The 21,490-nt window shown below is 39.5% G+C and overlaps 1 protein-coding gene across 1 annotated transcript in view; it reads right to left on the reverse strand.

Annotated features, from left to right (window-relative positions):
- ERCC2 (ERCC excision repair 2, TFIIH core complex helicase subunit) overlaps nucleotides 1-21,490 on the reverse strand; it is a 2,230,202-nt gene that overhangs the window by 319,086 nt on the left and 1,889,626 nt on the right. The window contains exon 17 of the mRNA XM_044070725.1: nucleotides 14,558-14,679. Within this exon, the coding sequence (XP_043926660.1) occupies nucleotides 14,558-14,679 (122 nt within the window). The remainder of the gene's footprint in view (nucleotides 1-14,557; nucleotides 14,680-21,490) is intronic.

Raw genomic sequence — 21,490 nt, forward strand, 5'->3', positions numbered from 1 at the left:
CCACAAAGCCTTCTTCAGTTACATCAGGAACCTCCATGGCAAAGCCCAGGTTTGTTCCAAATTAGTACTAACGTTACCACTTACACTGATCCTGTTGACTTAGCTAACCTGCTAGCAGATAGGTTCAGTGCAAACTTCACCCCCCTATCCCCGCAAAGGTCCATTTTACATCCCCGATACAAGTCACATCTCCATACATCAAGTGTTAAAGTCCCTGTCCAAGGCAAAAAATACAGTTTCTATGGGACCTGATAGTATCCCAGGCAGTATTCTCCACCATCTCCAGCAACAACTAGTTTTGCCATTGAGTACGTTATTCAACCACAGCCTAAGTACAGGCTTCACATTCCAGCACAGTGGAGAACTACCATTGTCATCCCCCTTGCACAAAGGTGGTGCCACTACTGACCCTAGAAACTATTGCCCTGTTAGCTCAACAAGTCTGATCTGTAAAGCCATGGAATATATTATTATGGCTTTAATAAACAGAGACATAGACAATCTCCAAGCATTTGACACCACCGAGTTCAGATTCGTCAAGGGCAGATTTTGCCTGTTGAACCTGGTTGACTTCTTTGAGACCATCACTAAGGCCCTGGATGAGGGAAAGTCAATACATACAGGTTTACCTTGACTTGGCCAAGACCTTTGATGCAATCCCCCACTTGGGCATCATTGTAAAGCTAACACAACTTGGCATAAACCCCTATTTCATCAGGTGGGTGGCCAACTGTCTCACTGATAGGACCCACAAGGTCAAAATAGGTCCCTCCACCTCCAACAGCAGACCTGCCAGTAGTGGTGTTCCTCAGGGATCTGTCCTGGGACCCCTAACTGTTCGGCATCTACTTCTCAGAGGTCCAAGTAAGGCCTGTGGCTGACCAAGTTTGTGGATGACTGTAAGTTGGTTGCTGCCACTGACTCCTCAAATGATGTTAACATACTGGAAGATGGTCTCACAGCAACAAATGACTTGTGCTGAAATCATGACCTTAAGTTAAACTGAAAAAAAAAATGCATCATACCATTCGGCAAAAACACAGCCCCTACTGATTACCACATCAACGGCAAACCCCTAAGCACACAACCTGTGGTGAGAGACCTGAGTACTCAGGTTGACAATCTCACATTTGACCGTCAAGCGGCAGCAGTGATCAGAAAAGCCTTTTACTTACTTGGTTCATCTCATAAGTAAAGGGACTGCACCCAGAAAAAAGGAGGTTATTACCTCTCTGTACTCCCCCCTCATTAGGCCAACAATTGAGTATAACGTCCTGTGTGGTATGTACCTCTTCAAACACCTGCACCATCTGGAAAGGCCAAAGAAATACCTCACAAAGAGAATCCATGGTTTCCAACACCTGTCCTATGAGGATAGGTTCAAATCACTATCACTCTACTCAGTATCATACAGATTGCTCAGAGGTGATCTGTGTCTAGCCTACAAGTCAATATCGGACCCTGTCCACATCTGTAAGTCTAACTCCTCACGCATTACCTACTCGAAAGGCCTAAATCTAATATGTGAGATCAACAAAACCTACTGAGAGACAAGTTTGTCTCCCAGAGGCTGCCCTACCTCTGGAATAAACCTCTCATACATGTCAGAGTACCTCGCTGACCCTCTTCAAGTGCAACCTTGACGAGTGGATGGGAAACCACAAGTTTGTCCCAGGAGTTCCACCTGTGTCCCTCATTGACAGGTGCGACAGGTACTGACCTAGGTTTCTTTTTTGGGAACAAACTCTTGGCTAAGCTGGTAAGGAACCCAGGGCCATTTGCCTAGTAACCTCCTATGACTATTCATAAAAATACAAATATGTAAAACAAAATTAAGATTCTTAAAAATACAAAGGCGGCAGCATTTGCTTATTTAGTAATTTTTACAACTATATATAGTCAATTTTAAAGTGAGCACAAGATTAAGGATGGATAACAGCCTCCCTTATACTTCAGTGCAAGTATGTTACACTAACACAGCATTACTTGTTTATTTTTAAGTTAACACTGAGGAGGGTTAAGAAAGGCAGTCCCCCATAGTTCACTATGCATTTTGCTTGCAGATTGTATACATTTTACTTTTTATTTTTTACTGTAGTGCTTTTTAATTGAGAATAAATACAGCTTAGTGACCAGAATGCACTTTATTTATCTGCAGCACATGGAATGCAACAATTAAACTTTAAATTCAGGAAAAAGACAAGTTTGTTAAGCTGTTGTCTATCACAGAAAGGTGCTTATCCAAGTTTTTTTTTTTTTTTTTTCTAACAAACATCTTTATTAAATTTTCACACAAGACAGAGGCAATCTTACATTTATACAAATAAAAAACAAACAATATGACACCATTTTAGTTGTAAATATTATACATCACAGACACCATTGAAACAACTGTAGTTGCAAACATTATACATCACTTATAATCTATCCAGTCATTATCACTTAAGCATTATACAGTTAATTCAAATCCAGCCTCAAACCTCATTCCTGCTCTGCATATCTTGTTCCCACAATTCCCATTTTTTCCCACGTAGTTTGCTCCCTCCGTTTTCTAAAGATCCCAATTCCAATTGTTTTACCTAGTTACTATATTCACTACTTCTAGTAAAGTTGGTCTAGACTTTGAATTCCATTTTCTAGTAACTGCTTTTTTGGCAGCCACCATAATTAGACTCAGCAAGGCTTTACTATGTCTAGGCAATTCAGTTTCTGTATCATAACTCAAAATAAATAATTTCCCAAGTCAATCCAATCTGCTCACCCAGCATCTCCGACAGAGCAGTCTGCAGGGAATCCCTAAAGTCTGCCAGCTCATTACACTCCCAGAAATATGCCACCTCTTTCTTGCCCGTCACACCTCCAACACTTGCTATCAACCTAAGGAAAAATTTTTTGGAGTCTACTTGGGGTGTAAAAATACCTATGTAAACACTTCCAGGCAAAGATCCTAAATCTTCTAGACTTTGATGCATATTTGGGGGAGATATATATATATATATATATGTATATATATCTACCCCCATTGTCTCTTTGTGAATTGCTTATCCAGTCTCTCTTCCCAATACGTTTTAAGCTCCTCTGATTGATTCTTATAATTATCATGCAGTATTTTATATGCTTTACTAATTATTCTTTTTTTAACAGCAGCTTCTGTTCTAGACTCTATTAAAAAACTCTACCAGTGCTGATCTTTCATTCAGAAGCCCCCTAATTTCTTTCTCTTTGCCTATACTCTGATATCAGTCCTTAACAGGGAAGGCAATCTCTAACATGCAATCCAAATAAATTCTTGGCCTCTTTCCATTCTATTACCTTTCCCTTTCTAGTTATTTGCTTCCAATACCTTGGTTCCTTTGCCATTTGTCTCAAATAAATTCCAGCCCCCTCTTGCCCATTATCCGTATCCCTGACCACAGTCATCCTTCTTGGCAAAATCTCTTTTCTCCATTCTCGTGTTGGTTTGGTTCTTAGAATACTCCCAGCTGTTTTATGAATATAATACTCTGTATGATTTTTGTTGTTCTCCTTAAGTGTCTGCATCCCAAATGCCAATCTCTCCTTATTTCCTGAGCTTTCTCCCTGTATCAGCATCTTCTTTTCCACTTTGAATTATAGTTCTCTGCTTGTGCTATGTACATAGTTCATAGGTTAGTACAAAGCTAACTGCCCTTGTGGGCCATTTTAAGCCTAGAGAATTTTCCCTTCTGAGAATCTATCACTGCACCTTCTCTGTCTGTAAGGCAAACATCTTGACCATTATGCTACTCTCAACCAAGAGCGCTAACTGTTTTGCTGTAAAATACCCCCTAAAATTGGATAATCCTAGTATGCTTTGTTCTTTTGGAAGAACCATCTTATCCCACTTCACCCTTGCTGTCTTCCCTACCCAGAAAAATATCCTTCAACTCTTTTTTTAATTGCTATCCACAGATTCTCCTCTGGTTAATAAAAATATGTTTGACCTGTGTATACGACTAAATGAACTAAAAACATTTTAATGGCTTATATCTTAGAATGCATATCTATATAACAAAGCTTCCAGTTTCTCAATTTTTTGTATTATTTTCTGTTAGGCTCTTCCCACATATCCTTAGCTGCCACCACAGAGTCATTTCTAATCCATCCTCCTAAATACTTAATTTTATCATGTCCCCACATGCATGGATATTGTTGGGTACATAATTTATCACTATTGCCTTTGTTTTAGCATCATTCATTTGTATCTCGAGAAGATCTGAAACTGTCTTAAAATGTTCCACAACACTGTAATGTCCCTTTCTGGTTTTGTCATGTATAAAATAATATCATCTGCAAACAGATGCCAGCATTTCCTGACTACCATACCAATTATATCCTTGAATTTCTGAATCCCTTATTTTCTTTGCCAATGGTTCTAAATATAATGCAAACAACAAAGGGGAACATGGACAACCCTGCCTGGTTCCTCTACTAAAGCAGAAATTATCAGAGAGGACCCCACCCACCTTAATTAGCGCCTCAGATCCCTCCTATATTCTTCTAATCAACCTTATACTTGTATCCGGGAAAGCAAATGGTTTCATTGCCCTGCACATGAAGTACCAGTCTACTCTGTCAAATGCTTTCTCTACATCAAGACCCAACAAAAAAGTGGTATTTTCTTACATTCTGCTTCCCTCTGGATCATCAATGTTCTGTTAATATTGTCAATTGTTTGCCTCCCCTTTACAAAACCACACTGATCCATATCTATCAATATTGGTATCACTTTTGCCATTGTTTTAGCCATTATAGGCATAAACACTTTATAATCATGGTTTAGTATTGAATTGGACCTGTATAGGTTCATAGGTTCATACTAGGCTATCTGCCCTAGGGCATTTATAAGCCTAGCCAGAGTGTGTATGGCTTTCGCCACCCATTTTAAATTAATTTTGCTATGCCCTTTTTCGAGGTTAGTATACTGTGCCTCTGTCTAACAGTGACACAGAAGTGATACCCAGGGTAAACCTACGATCTCCCATCCACTCATCAAGATTCATCTTGAAGAGAGTCAATGAGGGACTCTGCCTAACCTGGACTGGGATTTTATTCCAGAGTGAAGGGAGCCTCTGGGTTATGAATCTGTCCCTCCAGCATGTCCTATTTATTTCAGTGCTGAGGTTTAAGTCCCTCGAGCTCGTAGCTCGATGGGATTTGGATTTTCTGAGGTGCAGCATGTCCATTAATTCTGGGTTGGACATGGCTTTATACGTCAGGCACAGATCACCTCTGAGCAGGCAGTATGCCACTGAGTAGAGCTGGAGTTTCTTTAACCGGGCAGCATACGGCATCTGTTTGAGCCCCTTGATCCTCTTGGTGAGGTACTTTTGGGGTCTTTCCAGTTGCTGCAGGTGTCTGGTAAGGTACATCCCAAAAGGGGCATTGTACTCAATTATGGGCCTGATGAGGGATGAGTAAAGAGGCACGATGACCTCCCCTGATCTAGATGTGAATCCCTTCATGATTATGTGGGCTATATAAAATGTTTTTCTAACCACTTTGGCCACGTGATTGTCAAATGAGAGATTGCTGTCAACTTGGGTCCCCAGGTCCCTAATTACTTCTTCTGTACTTAATGGATTACCACCTATGTGGTAATTTGTGGGCACTTTGTTTTTGCCAAAGGGGATGACTATACACTTTTTGGCGTTTAGCTTGAGGCCATGGCTCTGGCACCAGTTGTCTGTTTCTATGAGGCCCTTTTGGAGGATGCTTGTATCGGCTGGAGTGTCTATTATGGTGCCCAGTTTGCAGTCATCTGCGAACTTGGTCAGCCACAGTCCTTCCATGTTGGCCTGTACCTCCAAGAAATATATACCGAACAAGAGAGGTCCCAGGACTGAGCCTTGTGGGACGCCAGTTGTAACTGGTTTGGAGTCTGACATGGCTCCAGCTATTCTAACCATGTGGGTTCTCTGTCCTTGAGCCAGTTTGCAACCCATCTAGTGACATAGGGGTTTATATTTAAGCTGGTGAGCTTATCTATAATTCCCAAGTGGGGTATTGTATCGAAGGCTTTTGCGAGGTCCAGGTAGGCTGTGTGGACCACCTTCCCCTTGTCAATGGCCTTGGTGACTGTTTCAAAGAAATCGACCAGGTTTAAGAGGCAGGATCTGCCCTTAACAAAGCCGAACCGGGTAGGATCCAGTGTCTGTAGGTCCCCAATATCTTTATTTATAAAGTCCATGACGATCCTTTCCAAAGCTTTGCAGACCAAGCTAGTGAGACTTATGGGGTGATAGTTTCCAGGATCCGTTGAGGCACCACCTTTGTGGAGAGGGACCACTGTTGCTGTACACCACTTTTTGGGTACATATCCTGTAGTAAGGCTGAGACTGAACAGTAGTTTTAGGTTTGGGTTTAGCTCTTCTTGGATGCAGCCCGGGACACCGTCTGGTCCCATTGATGCTGTGTTTCTTGCTTTGGAGAGGGCAGCTCTTACCTGAGCATCTGAGATGTCAGGGGGGCAGCACTCTGCTGGGATAGATATTAGCCCTTTTGGTGGGGAGGGGGGGGGAGTTTGGGCTGAACCTGTCAGCTAGGATGTTGGCAATGTCTGTGGGTTCGGTGTATTTTTTGTCATTTTGGACTAATTCTGAGCATATCTGGGAATTCCCACCCAGGTTCCTAACATAACTAAAGAAAGCCTTGTGATTATCCTTAAGTGTCCTGTGCAATTTTTCTCTCGAAGCTGGCCTTAGACGATTTTATGAGTGCCCGTAGTTTTTTGCTAATACTGATCAGAGATGCCTTCCCTTTTGGGATTTTGCTCTGTCATGTAGTAGCTTCCTCCTTCTATTGTATAGTTTGTTTATGGCTGGGGTCCACCAGACAGGACGTCTGCCTTTGGAGGATTGGGTCTTGGTTTTATTTGGGATTGCATGATCCATGCATTCCTGAAGGTGTTCATAGAATGCGTTTATAAAGGATTTTGTGGTCTGGGCATTATCCACAGGCCCAGGGGCTTTGAAGGATTCCACCTCGGTTTTGAGGAGTGTGAAATTTGCTTTAGAGAAGTTTTTCACTGTGGTTTTCTGGGCATGGGGTGGGGTCGGGATGTGAATATCCAGTGAGATTAGTTTATGGTCTGATCTTACCAGTGAGGGATACACTTCTGGTCTGGAGCATAGAGTCCCCATGTTGGTGATGATCAGGTCCAGTATGTTTTCCCCTCTTGTGGGAGTGGTAACAAGTTGTTCCATAGCATTTGAGTTTATAAATTCTAGGAACCTTTGGGCTAGGTGTTGGAGCTAGAGTAATGCTCCCAGTCTATGGTTGGGTAGTTGAAGTCACCCAATATAATGGTGTTTGGAGAGACCTTCATATTTTCCAGTGTTCTCAGGAAGGCCGAGTGGGGTTCCTGGGTTTGGGAGGGTGGTCTGTAGCAGGCTATAAACTGGAAGGCAGTTTTACCCACTGTTAGTTGCACATGGATAGTCTCTGATGCTTGGTGCTGTGCCACCAACCTGGAGGTGTGGGTATCTTTGACGAATATTGATACTCCCCCTCCTTTTGTGGTTCGGTCCAAGTTTTGGGGCCAAAAAGCATGGTATGAGGTATAACCTGGTAGTACTGGGGTGCTCTCGAGAGCCTTGAACCAGGTTTCTGTTACTGCACAGATATCGATGTTCTCCATGCTAAGGAGAGTTTCGAGTGCGTGCATCTTAAGGTTTAGACTTCTGGCGTTGAGTAGCATTACTCAGTTTCTTATCCCTTGTGATACCTATGGAGGTGGGTTTGTCTTTTGAGCCTTGCCTAAAAAAGGCACTATGAAGCTGGATCTGATGTATCTTTACCCTCTTTAGGTATTACCATTACCACCACCTTCTTCCAGGATGCTGGTACCTCTCCACCTCTTAAAATACTGCTAAACATAACGTTCCAGATCTGTATCAGTTTTTTCCCTTCTAACTTCCAATCTTCCACAGGAATAGCATCTATTCCTGGGGACTTTCCTGTAGATTGGTTATACGTAGCCAGTTTTATCTCATCCCTTCCTAACTGTTAGTAACTGAGCCTCATCTACCTCTAACCTGGGCATATTTAATTCTTCCATAAACATTTCCATTTGTACCTTTTCTTGATTTCCATATTTTTCTGCTTTATACAAACTTTCATAAAACTTCCGAAATATTTCTAATTCTTCTACAGGGTCTCTAATTATCTTCCTTTTTATAGGCTCCCTAAGCTTGGAGACAGTCCTTTCCACTTTCTGTTGCCTGAGTTGTTCTGCTAAATGTTTTTGTGCTTCAGAATTATCAAAAACAGTTGCTTAACAGCAATCTTTCTAAATATGTGCATATTGTCGAAGTAATCCCTTATTTTCTGTTCAGCATTCCGCAGTTGCTCATTTTCTTGTTCTGAGAGATTCTCCCTGCAATACTTTTAACATTTGTCAGTCTCTCTAAATAATTCTTGTTACTGTTTAACCATAACTCCCTTTCTTTTACTTCCACCCTAGTTTAATTAGTTTAACTCTACTTTAATTTTATCCCACTCCCTAGCTATGTTTTCTCTATCTTCTCTAGTACCTCCTGAATTAATTCCAAAACCCATTCTTTGAATTCCTCTCTTTTCAACCAAATAGGCAGGGAAGCGCCAGTGTTTCATTTTTATTTCATTACCTTGTATTTTTATTTTAGTTATTGGTGCATGATGTGAAACAGTTATTGGGTGCGTTTCAAGACCTTCAATTAAGTGCACGTATTCCTGTGAAACATAAGATCTATCTAATCTAGCCCAGCTTTTGTATATTGGTGAGTAATATGTAAATTCACTTCAAACTCCTAGTACTGAATTCACATCTTCCATGCCAAACATTTTCATGAATGTCTTCAAAAATCTACCCTCCATTGTTGTATTTTCCCTTTTAGCCCCCCCCCCCAGACACATCTTCACTGTTGTAAACCAAATTCCAGTATCCACCTATAAGTAACATTCCTTGCTGAAAGCTGATTATTTCTCCCAGAATTTTTCCCCTCTTTTATCACGATTGGAGCTCCTCTTGCAATTAATATAATTACTCTTTTTTTCTGCCCCAGATATTCTGCTGAATAACCATACTGAAAACCTTTATCAAATTCACATGTTCAGTTCTTTCTAGGTGTGTCTCCTGTAGCATAGCTATTAGCATTCTACATTTTTTAATATAATTCACTACTCTTTCTTTTTTATGTTTATCTGTAAGACCATTCAGATTGCAAGACATTACAGAAAGCATACTTTTCTTATATAGTTATTACTACCACCTTTTATGTATAACTGCTTTTCTGTTAAATGTCTAGCCCCAACTTTTATGTTACATGTATATACTGTTCGGCAGGTTGGTCTTTTATACAGCTGTTTCTTGTTATATCCACTTGTGCCTATGCCACATCTTAAATAACTTTTTGTTTTTTTTGAAAGCCAACAAACCATCACAAAAAATACTCCTAAAACCTATTAACTTAATAGCACACAAAACTATGTGCATCTTCAAACATTGAAGTTTTTGCTTCCTAATAAGCACATAAGTTCTAAAGTTGATAGCTACACAGACAAGCTAAGGTTAACCAAAAGGGAAGGTTAGTCATGCTAAGACACATGGTACAGCCTGTGCTACTATAGTAAGTGCGATTTGATTTTGTATGTTTTTATAGCTTTCCCAGTTGAGAAAACACTTGAATGCTTTCAGTAAGCACTATCTCCAAGACATTTCTCTTTATCAAATTGTCTTCTAATAACATGCAAACCAGACACAAAACTGCTAAGTGTAACTTGTTTATCAGAAAAAAGCCTTACAATATTCTTTTTCATTTACATGTTTTGTAATAAACTTGTTACTGGATAACACCTAGGGTTTTAACCAAGTCACAAGCATGGGAAAAAGCATATTGATTTTACTTTTGTCACACTCTTAACCAGACCCTTCCTCTCTCACCCCATCTCCTCCCTTCTTCCTTTTTCTTTTCCATTGCATTACCATTGCCTACATTTCTTAAAACTGAACAAAGAAAAAAAGAGAAGGGTGAAAAAGAAAAAAAAAACTATTTATACTAATATATTCCCATGCATTTTAAACTGAGAAAGTTTTACTTCAGGTCTAATTGGTTTTGCAATATCTTTAAAGCTGTCATACCTAGGAAAACCACTGATTATTTTCAGAGACCATTACGTCCTAGCCTGTTTCTCTGTTCTGTTTTTTTTCTTTTCCCTCAGCCAATCCCCTTCTACCAGACTGTCTCCAGTTTCTCTTCATCAGATTGTCACCATGGAGACATGAAGACTAGCTGCAGAAATGCTACTAAATATACTTGCATGCAACTGCTAGATAAAGAAGCCTCATATTATTCAATATTCTTTTTCATTTACTTGCTCTCTCTCTCTCTCTCTCTCAAAAACAAAGGTTCTTAATCAGTCATTTCCCCATGGAAGAATGAAAAAGCACACTAATTTAAACTTTGTCATGCCTTTTTTTACCAGGCTTCCCTTTGTTTTGTTTATTTTTTTTTTTTGATCATTGCATTGCCTATATTTCTCAAAACTGTACAAGAAGAAAAAGAGAAGAGGGGAGAAAAAGAAAAACACCTGTTTACAATCCCCATTACTCTTAAAAGTAGCATGCAAAGAAAACGATGCACCACAAATAAAGTACTATTAAGAAAAGAAAGGGGTTTTCTTTACTTACAGTTAGCATTCTCCATTCAAATACCCAGCATTCTCCATTCAAATACCCTCCCCAAAGCATTTTTCTGAACATTAATGACATGAAGTAAGGCATATACTTTAGAGTCCCTCACACATCAAATAAATTTTGAAAAAGTCCAATATTTCCAGATATTCTTGTTCTGTCATATGTCACAAATATAATTATTGCATTGTAATCCCACATTAAGTTACTGATTTTATTACTACTCTTCTCCATCAGCCAAATCCTGTCTCTACCTCATTTCCAATGTACTCTCAAATCTTCTAGTCAACTATTGTGTTCCCTTTCTTCTCTTCAACATTTTCTGTTGAAATACTGGAAAATGTTTCACAGGTACAGTCTTCTCTGTGGTCTTTACTACCAGAAGAATAAGAAGCAGTATCTCCTGTTTCATAGCTCAATTTTTGTTGGACAAACTTTTGTATTTCCTCCTTAGCATGCATTTCATCAAAAAATAATGTTGTCACTCCAGGGAAGAATACCTTGAAGACAGCTGGATATAGCAGTTTGAATCTAACATCTGCATCTCGAAATTTTCTGAATTTTGGAATGAATTTATTTCTCTTTTTCCTGCTGTACAATGAGTAATTCTTCTCCACAAACACTCTGCTATCTCCCACTTTTAGTATTTTGTCTTTCTTCCACAGTTTTGTTAGAATCAACTCCTTCTGCTGGTAGGATTGCATCCTTACTATTATAGATCTAGGTTGCTTTCCTATGGCTAGGTTTGGAGCATACACATGATGTTCCTGTTCAACAGTTCCTGCTGTGGAATACCAGTCTGGTTGCTTATTTGTGGTTTCATAAAATTAATGCAGTCTGTTCCTTCCAGCTTCTCAGGTATAGCTAAAAATCTCAAGTTTTCCCTTTGTGCTCTGTTCTCTAATCTTATTATTTTTTTAAACATCTCTTCCAGAGCAGTCTTATATTCAGCCAGCCTTTTCTTCATTTCAACATCTGAATGTTGCTTTATCATCTCATCTGAATATCTGTTTAAAGCTTCTTCCATTTGTTCCAGTCTTTTGTTGTTTGTGTTGATATATTCTTCCAGTGTTTTTTTATTTTAACCAGTTCTACATGCAGTTGCCTTATATCTTCCTGTAGGTTATTGGAAATCATGTCTGAAGGTTGCATTACTTTTTGCTGAACAGCTGCAAAACTCGCCCCTGCCAGTGTTTCTTCCTCACTTTTTGTAGCTTATTTTTTTCCAGGTCTTCTGTACTTCTTTATTCTTGGCATCCATGTAGTGTACTTACTAGCCAGTCACTGAAATTTACCCATAAACACAAATCTACTGGCCTTCTCTGCTGAGTTTCTGTTTTCAAACTGGGAGCACTAGAAACAAGGTGTTACCCAGTGTGCAGCCATCTTGGAAGTTTTATCTTATCCAAGTTTTGTTAAACACAACTTAGTACTGACAACTTTATGTTTTACTTTAGAGTGCAATAGTAGTAGGTGCTAGTAACCATAAAAAAAAAGAAACCAAAAGCTAAAACACTTCTTGCTTCTACACTTTTTATAACTGGTAGAACATTAAGAAGGTAAAGCTGCATGCAACACAAAGAACAATGATCATGTTTCTCCAAACTTAACCCTGAAGTTACACGTTTGAGGCATGGATGTCAGGATTCACTCTATTCTACATAACTTTGAGTCCATGTCTTGAACACAACTTGGTTTTGACTGAAGACCCAATCGCAATCCTCTATATTTAGTCAAATCAGACAGGAAATATTTTTTAATGTTTATTAATGCTTTATAACTGCATTTAAAAGACCGGATTACAATCCTCTATAATTAGCCAAATCAGGTATTAAATATTTGTGATGTTTATTAATGCTGTACAACTGTATTTAGGTACATTTTAAATTGATCAAGAGAGATTTAGGGAGGAAGTAGCCTCCTTACATTTCTTATCCATAAGCTGTAATGGTGTAGTATCATGACTGCTAACATTTTTAATGTAAGGTTGGGGAGGCACAGCAGATCCCTTACTAGTTCAGTAATGATGTTGTTTGCAAGCTGCATACATTTATTTACTTATTTCCTTTTCAGCTAGTGCTTGAGTTATAAGGATTACTATCATTTAGTTACTAGCATACATATTTGTTATTTATTTAGTGAAATAGGGCTAGCTCTCATTCCACAAAGAAGCTTAATTATCAATCAAAACTGTTCAAGATAATTGTGCTCCAAAACAGAGCACACCTGGAGGATAGATTTCTCAACTTACTGCCAAATAAAAACACTGTTGGATTCTTTCAGAATGTTTAGCAATTGTAAATACTGCTATTACCTACAGCTGTGTACTACTCATAGTTGTATATACGTGTTCTATATTAATCAATATTTATTCTTACTGTAAACATATATTATTGTACCATTCTGCTTAATGCACTTAACTAAGTTCCCAAGTTATGACTGAAAGGCGTCATTAGACCAGCTTACCTACCCAATAAACAAATGGTAAGAAAACAAAACCTAGCCTAGCATTACCATGAATAAACAACTTAGTAGTGACTTCAATATCACATGCATATTTCTAATGTCAGAAAAAGGCACTCAACACTGTTTTCCAAGCAGCATTATAAAATTGATGAATTTTACTGAAACTGCACATGCAGAATTGAGAACTACTGTACTCCAGTATTCACATGCTGCCTCACTCAGCCTGCCCCTAGTAGAAACTTAAAAGTTCTGAAACAGCATTAGTATCACCAGCAAGAAATTAAATGCATTTAGCTATAGTTTTAGTGTGTCCATTGTCTTGCTTGTTCTCATATGAGCTCTAGCAACACCTATGGGTTAACCATAAATAGGCCCAAATTCAAAAGAATCTTCAAGAAATGGTCTGCCTGTTAAGTAATGGCTTTGTTTTATAACTATCCTTTCATTCTTGTTTCCTCCTTTTACCATCAACTCCTGCTGTTAATCTAAACGGTATGTTTGTTCCATAAAACTGTCACCCACTAACAGCATATTACGTTTGCAAATTGCACTACACCCCCTCTGCCCACCCACAGGACTGGCCCAATGGCACCCCTTCCTGCACCCAGGCCACTCAGCAGATCCTGTGGGCTCAGCTAATTTTCTCCCTGTGGAGGCTTGCATGGGCCACAAATTCTGCCTACAGAAGGTGCATGCATGCTACTGCACGTGCCACCTCCTGCCCAACTGAACCATCACTAAACAGCACGGTAATACAAGGCTCATTGCTACATGCTATATACCTTTGTTCCCCAGGTGTTGCTAATGGAACAACCTGAGCTATCTCCCACCACCCAGGATGGGAGAGCTGATGTTGGCCTCTCACTCTTATACTTAACAACTCAGTCCTTGTGCTGCTATCTAGGGTGCAGTCAGGAAAGTATCCCCCTACACCACTGTTCTGGGGTTGCAAATTACATAGTTCTGAAGACAAAATGAAGCACCTGTCCTCAATTATTAGTCCCTTGTAAATATTTGAATTCTTTACTTATTGTGTACAATTTCTGTAAATATTAATCTTTACTTGCCATGTGTGCAATTACTGTCAATATTTTTTTTCTTTATTACTTGTGTGATATTATTGTCAACATTTTTTTAATTTACGTATCAGTCAGTTTACATTTTGGGGGTCTGCTGAAAAATAAGCAGACAACAAAAATCTAAAGTATAAACAACTGTATTTAAACATCTGGTAATCGTAACTGGACCATTTTCTGACAAGGTCATAGGCATATTAAAAGAATAGCAGCAGTGAGTGCAACAATACAGTAAACTGTTATTCTGTTTGGTCTTTTCAAAGGTAATGATGATAAAAACGGTAAGGCTGCTCAAAGATTACATGGAAAGTGATTTATTCATTACCTGCTCATACCAAGAGGCTACAATGTTCTCCATGTATTGATAGCTGGTGAAAAATGCCACAATCCCATCTGGCACTATTGCAGACATTTCCAGAAGCAAGTTCCCATAGTTACGAATTACAGCTAGAGAAAAAAAAATCAATAAATTCATGTAAAACCATGCCAATACCTTCAACAAACAGCAGACTAGTTAAATCATTTACAGAGTATCTTGTAGTTCTGATATTAAGGTGTTGCCATGGAAAAGAACAAAAAGAGAGGCAAAGCCAGGAGATTGTAGGGCCCAGCTATACCCTGAATCTTAAGGAAAGCTTATTCACAAAGAGGGCTGTGGGACCACGGAAAAAAAAAACTACTGGAATGGAGAGTGGAGAGGCAGTTCATTGAGGCACTCAGAGGTCATGAAACACGTGAAGAAAGGGAAAACAGATAAACAAGGAGGCAAATACTAGATGTACTTTCAAGAAAATGTAATGTAGAGAGCTGTTACAGAGGTATAGAGCCATGATTCATAGGTTCATATGCAATTATTAGGCTAATGACCCCAGGGGACCTTTTTAAGACTAGCCATGCTTCCCAAAGGTGAGAATCAAACTCTGTACCTTTTGTCTGTACTTTAAACACCTTAACCATTATGCCAAATCCCCAACACCAAATTATAGCCCAGGCAACCAGAGTTTGATTAATGGCTCAGGCATCTAAGGTAGGGGTGACTGGGTAGAGGAGGATGGAAGGTTGTGAGCACAAGGCACACAAAACGATAAGATTTCCCTGGCAGGGAATGGGGAAACCTCCATAAAATGCTTTCTGGGGGTGGCCAAGGGATAGCAATAACCATTCTCTTTGCAGATGACAAAGAAAAGTATAATAGTAGAACTGGAAGATATCTAAGGAAAGACTTAAGCTGAAAAAGTGGAAAAAATAATGCCTGCTGAGGTTCAGAGAAAACAACTTCAAAGCAACGGCATTTAGGCTGCAATAACCCTGGTGGCATATAACAGATGGAAAAAAATTAAAATGAAGGTGACAGAGCAAAAAAGGATCAGAAATGTTTATTACCTCGGCATGGGCCACCAACAGAAGAGTGAGATGGCTGCAGAAGGAGCAAGCAGGACCTTTGTGAAGTCCCTCCTCTGTGCTAGTGATCAAGGAGTCTCAGTCCTCACCATGGACACCGGAGAGGGAAGTTCACTTTGAACAAAAATGGATACACACAGTATTTCCAGATGTAGCTCTCTGCACCAAGGACAATTTCCCTTAAGAGCACACAGGGAACACACTCCCATCCTGGGGCTGGGTTTCCTTCTCTCTCACCAGGCCCCAAATAAGACTCCACACTGACCACAGATGTAGAGTTGAGTCATCAGCCAAGTGTTCCAAGCCAAGTCCTTCACCACTTTCTCTGTGAAACCAGTGCTGTGTGTCCCTGATCCAAGTAGCTGACACATACACACTGAGATTTGATCTTCACAGACAGACACACACACAAAACCCTGGGAAAGGCTGGCACAGATTTACCAGCTACACTCCCTCTGCCCAGACTATAAGGTAGATACTGCCATCAGAACACTCCAAAGCCAGCTACTCTAAGACTCTTACAAGGGTACACAATCATACTGAGTAAAATTAATATTAATACAAATGGCAGTGTTTCACCAATGCATCAAGGTTTTCAGAAGTAGCCACGGTGTCACCAAATAAATAAAAGTACTCTCAAAGGATAAAATATTCTCTAAAAGACCAGCTACAATGAAAAGTTTAAATATATTTAATAATAAATAACAAAAGAACATCTATTTACAATAAATGCCAGAGTTTAAATCACAGGAAATATTAAAAAATAATACTGATGGAAAGATTCACACAGATACAGATAAACAATACTTAACTAATCTCACTATATTTTCCTGACTGATCTAAAGAATTACTGTCCCCTAGTTCACTTACTAGAGCAAGGCAAGATGTTGTAGGTGAGTGGTTCTTCTTTGTCAGGTTTCAAAAACAGACAGCCCTGAGAATTCTCTCTCATCTAGTATTAAAGCATCATTTCAGTGCCGGATTGCAGAATGACATCACACACATCTGGTCATCTGATTTCTGGTTCCCACACTACCACCTTTACTAGAAACTGAACCAGAATCTTGTACATATGTGTCATAATACAAACACACAAGAGCTTTTCTAAGATGTGCTACAGTATATGGAAGTTCTAAAACCATTTTAAAAACGTCCACCCTTCCAGGGTAGCAATTAGTTCACCCTCAAGGACAATACAGTAAGATTCCTAGGTGTGGATTTCACAGACATTTTGTCTCCAGCTGTAATCAGAACAGTAAAATACAACTTTTATGGCCCAAACAGGTAATTTAACTTCAGACTATTTTTCATAGTTAGCTGGACTGAGATTAACTTCTTCTCTTCTAGTATTCAATGCTGAAATACATTAATTTCAACAGTTACAGTCTGACATACAGGTGTATTTTGTTTCTATTCAGCAGGTCCCACTGTTGGTACATTTTTAACACAAGCAGCTTTACAAATACATTTTCAACACAAACACCTGTACGCTTCAGTCTGATATACAAATGACATATGCTGGCATATGTTAAACATCCACTGCCTTACTTCTTCTAACATAGCTGGCACGACCTCACATAGTTACAACCTTAAATCAGACTGCAAACTGAATACCATGTGCATCCTGGGGGTCATAATCTGCAAGAGATCCAGCACAAAGCTAACCAAAAGTTAAGTGGAATTCAGGGGAAAAGGTAAGAATAAGAGTTAGAACTCTTCTGGCTAGTCCAGAAGGGGCAACAGACATAAGGTGCAAAAAGGTCAACCTGGACAGGGAAAATAGGACACAGACAGGTGACTTGTAGTGACCAACTACTTCATCTATCTGTAAAACTATTTCTTCATGGACAGGGTTCAGGACACATGGAATGGACTGCCAGTATGGATGCACTTAAGATATGGGATAGGTGGTCAAATAGAAAATAGGGATACAGAATGCTGCATGCATTTAAAGGACAGACTAAATAGGTTGTCTTGTGCTTCTATAAAACAAATATAACAAGTGTCTTGTCCTAGTAGAAAACAGCTTGCTTCATAAAAAAACATTTCCTGCTCAAAAGGCAATTTGGATAAGATGGTTTCTCCCTTTTTTCGTGAAGCTACAGCTGGAACTGAAGATAACTTGAGATAAGTGAGGGTGTTTGAGAAGCATTAATTTTGGGAACTTCCCACCTGTTAGGAGAAGAAACGACTAGTACTAGTTAAGAAGTTTAACCCTAGACCCACAGTACATGGAAGTAGACTTCAGGACAGCACCAGGTCTGTACAGCAATGGTGGTCTCACAAGTGAATATACTGGCAATGTCTCAGCAGCTATGAGGTTTAAAGTTTGTAGTAAACAACAGTCAATTTGGGACCCTCTCTTCTTACAGAATGGTGTCTGTGGACTCTCAAGGAGAAATAATTAACTAGAAGTCGTGCTTTGTGATGAATGGGCCCTTCAAGACCTGCATTACTTACTGTGACTTTCTCCCACAAAGCCTACAATAATAATGGCTCCTGTTCCAAATTTTTGAGGTGCCACATTTTCCCTGAAGTGGGAGCTTTGGGCTGCATGTCACTATTACAGTCAGAAATTAGCAGACATTTTATTTACTTTTTTGTCTTTTGTCCTGTACTTCTATCCTGTCATGTTTTGGTTTTGTCTTTGTCAGTTCTGAAGTAGGAAGTACTTCATTATTTTTTTGCTTCTTACCTGACTTCCCTCACCCAGAGTTGGATCCCTTTTTCAGATCTTAAAAAACATTTCTGCACAAAAACTAACTTTAAAACTACTGAACTTCCTAGCTTTACTGTATCTATCTTACTAATATCATGAAAACTCACACAATATGTATACAATCACAAGCACAGTGACTTTGGTGATGGGGATGGCATTATACTTGATAACATCCATCCATCCATAACCCCCTCCTTTTCTCATTTTTATATATGGGGATGGGGTGTCACATCAGCAAAGCCCATCATCTACAGCCAATGCTCTCACCACTGGGTGGCTAGCCTTACCACGGTTGTTCTTTCATACCACACATGCATCAACACCTACAGCCAATTCAGAGTGTCTAATCCACCTCCTGTATGTCTTTGGAATGTGGGAGGAAACTGGAGCTCCTGAAGAAAATCCACACAAACACAGGGAGGACAGGCAGGCTCCACACAGAAGGCACCACAACTGAGAATTGAACCGGGGAACCACTTGCTGTGAGACAACAATGTTATCCACTGCACCACTGTGCCTGCCCATTACACTTGATAACAGGTCTTTTAAAATGAAGTACATTCTTCTTTTGGTAAGGCAAGGTGTAAGTTTGATAATACTTATTAGCCAAAACCTTCAACTAAAACTGATCAGTGAAATAAGCAACTTGCACAACTGAAACTCGGCAAACTGACTCATCATAGGCAGAAGAAATGAAGATGGCATCTATCAGTGCTATGTTGGTTTCTGCTACCTGATGCAGACAGAAAAGCAGCCTGACATATAAAATAGTTCAAGCAACAGACTCCTGGAAAAACTGTCTGGACCACAAACGAGGCTGACATGTAGAAACCAGATAAAATATTGCAGAAAGAATTATCCCTAAAGAAGGATCTGGACATGGCACTGCAAATGTGGCCCAATGTCCTAAATAATGGAAGGACTGTCGCCTCTTCTTATGTGCATTAAGAAGACGTTGAGGCTTGGGTGTTTAAGTAGTTTACTGTATATAAACACATCAGGATGAATGACAGGAACATTATAAACAAACGAACTAACTGCCTGACTACATACTTGCATGCTCACAAAATCTAGCTGCTCACTCAGAATGGCACTCTTGCTTGCATGTGCTGACTCACTGGAAAGCTTCTTAAAGGTACATCACATACAGTGATCTACATCCTCCCTATTTATTAAGCTGCCTCATATAAACAATGACATTTTGAAATAGGCATGCAATTACATAGCCACTAATAAAGAAAAATAGTCATCTCCAGGTTGCTGTGCATCTTGAAGTAGGTTTCAAGATGCGACCTGATCTCGTGAAATAATAGATAGGACTGGATTTAACAACAGGGATAGTCATTGGAGAATAGTCTGCTTGAGGAGTCTCTGGGATCTTCTCAGGAACGGGGATTGCTGACAGAATGTCCTCTGGAACAGGAACATTAGACAAGTCATTCTGAGAACTAGAGTCTTTGTTACAGACCAGATGCTGTAACACTGGTTCGGACACTGGTAACAAATGCTTCCGATTTCTTCTGAATTCCATTCATGGTGATTCCACAAAGTACGATCTTGGCTTTTGACACAAACTTTTCACAAATCTGACGGGATTAAAACCTTTTGACATCTGCATCCTCACTATCTCCCCTTTTTGTACAGAATGGAGCCGTTTGACTTCTGGGACAAATGCTTTTTCAACAGTTGGACTTTTGCTGCTTTGTTCTTAGCACATAGAACCAACAAATTAATGCTAATTGACAGTGTGGTTCTGGTTTGTCTTGGGCAGGTGAACCAAGACATTTATCACTAGTAATGTTTCTGACATTTAGCAAGTTGAGAAAAACATCGGTACTGTCACATCTGGATTTCTCTAACAGCTGTTTTGCACTTTGAACTGCACGTTCAGCCAAGCCGTTTAACTAAGGGTATTCAGGACTACTTGTAATATGAACAAAGTCCCACTCTTCTGCAAATCTCTTGAACTGCTGACTAGTAAACTGTGTACCATTGAGAAAAATAACTCTGTGTGGACTACCATGGACACAAAAATGTCGCTTCAACTTAGTAATGACAGTACTGGAAGTTAGGTTGGGAAGAAAGTCAATCTCGAACCAATGTGAATAAGAGTCTACTAACATCAAGTAATGTTGACCATTCCACTCAAAGATATCTGTGACTACTGTCAACCAAGGTAGTTCTGGAATCTGGCTTAACTGAAGTGGTTCTTTTTGTTGATGCGGCTGTGAACTATTACATAATGAACAAGATGAAAGTACTTTCTCAATATCTCTCGACATAGAAGACCAGAATACTACACTTCTCGCCCTTCTTTTGGTAGCATCAGTTCCTGGGTGGCCACAATGCAAGATCTTAATATAGTCTTGTTGCATGGATTTTGGAACAATCACCTTAGGATCTTTCACGATGATACCATTGTCTGACAAAATCTCAGCTCTATATGGAAAATAAGGTTGCACTTCTACTGGTCAACAACACTGCATTGAAGGCCATCCTCGACTGATAAAGAGGTTTAGCTTCTGGAGAATTAAAATTGAAGTTGTGTGAGTTAGCTCATCAAGACATGTGGAAGAAAAATTTCTCACTTCCATGATCTCAAAAGCAAGTTGCTCATTGTTATGTTATTCTGTGGTTTTTCTGGGCGATCTGGATAAAGTATCTGCAAGATAAAGAAGTTTGCCTTTTGTGTAAACAAGAGTGAAAGTGTACTTCTGAAATATGAGCATCATGAGTTGCAGTCTAGCTGGAGCTGTATGCATAGGCATTTCTCAAAACAGTAACAAGAGGTTGGAGGTCAGTTTCGATCTGGAAAGGTCAACCATAAATATAATCATGGATCTTCAAACATGCAAACACAATTGTCAAAATCTCTTTCTCAATCTAGGCAAATTGTATCTCCGTCTGGGTAAGAGTTCTCGAAACATAGGCTACTGGTCTACCCTCTTGAAGAATGACTGCACCTAGATTAAACTTAGAAGCATCACAGGAAAGAATGACTGGTTTGTGAACATCACAGTAGCTGAGACTTGGTGGGTTAGCAATTTTCTGTTTCAGGACATCATATTCTCTTTGGTGCTGTTCTGACCATGACCAAATCACATCTTTGCATGTCAGCTCTGGTAATGGTGATGAAAG

Source organism: Protopterus annectens, chromosome 1.part0 (assembly GCF_019279795.1).
Source record: "Protopterus annectens isolate FY-2018-M chromosome 1.part0, PAN1.0, whole genome shotgun sequence".
Lineage (NCBI taxonomy): Eukaryota > Metazoa > Chordata > Ceratodontiformes > Protopteridae > Protopterus > Protopterus annectens.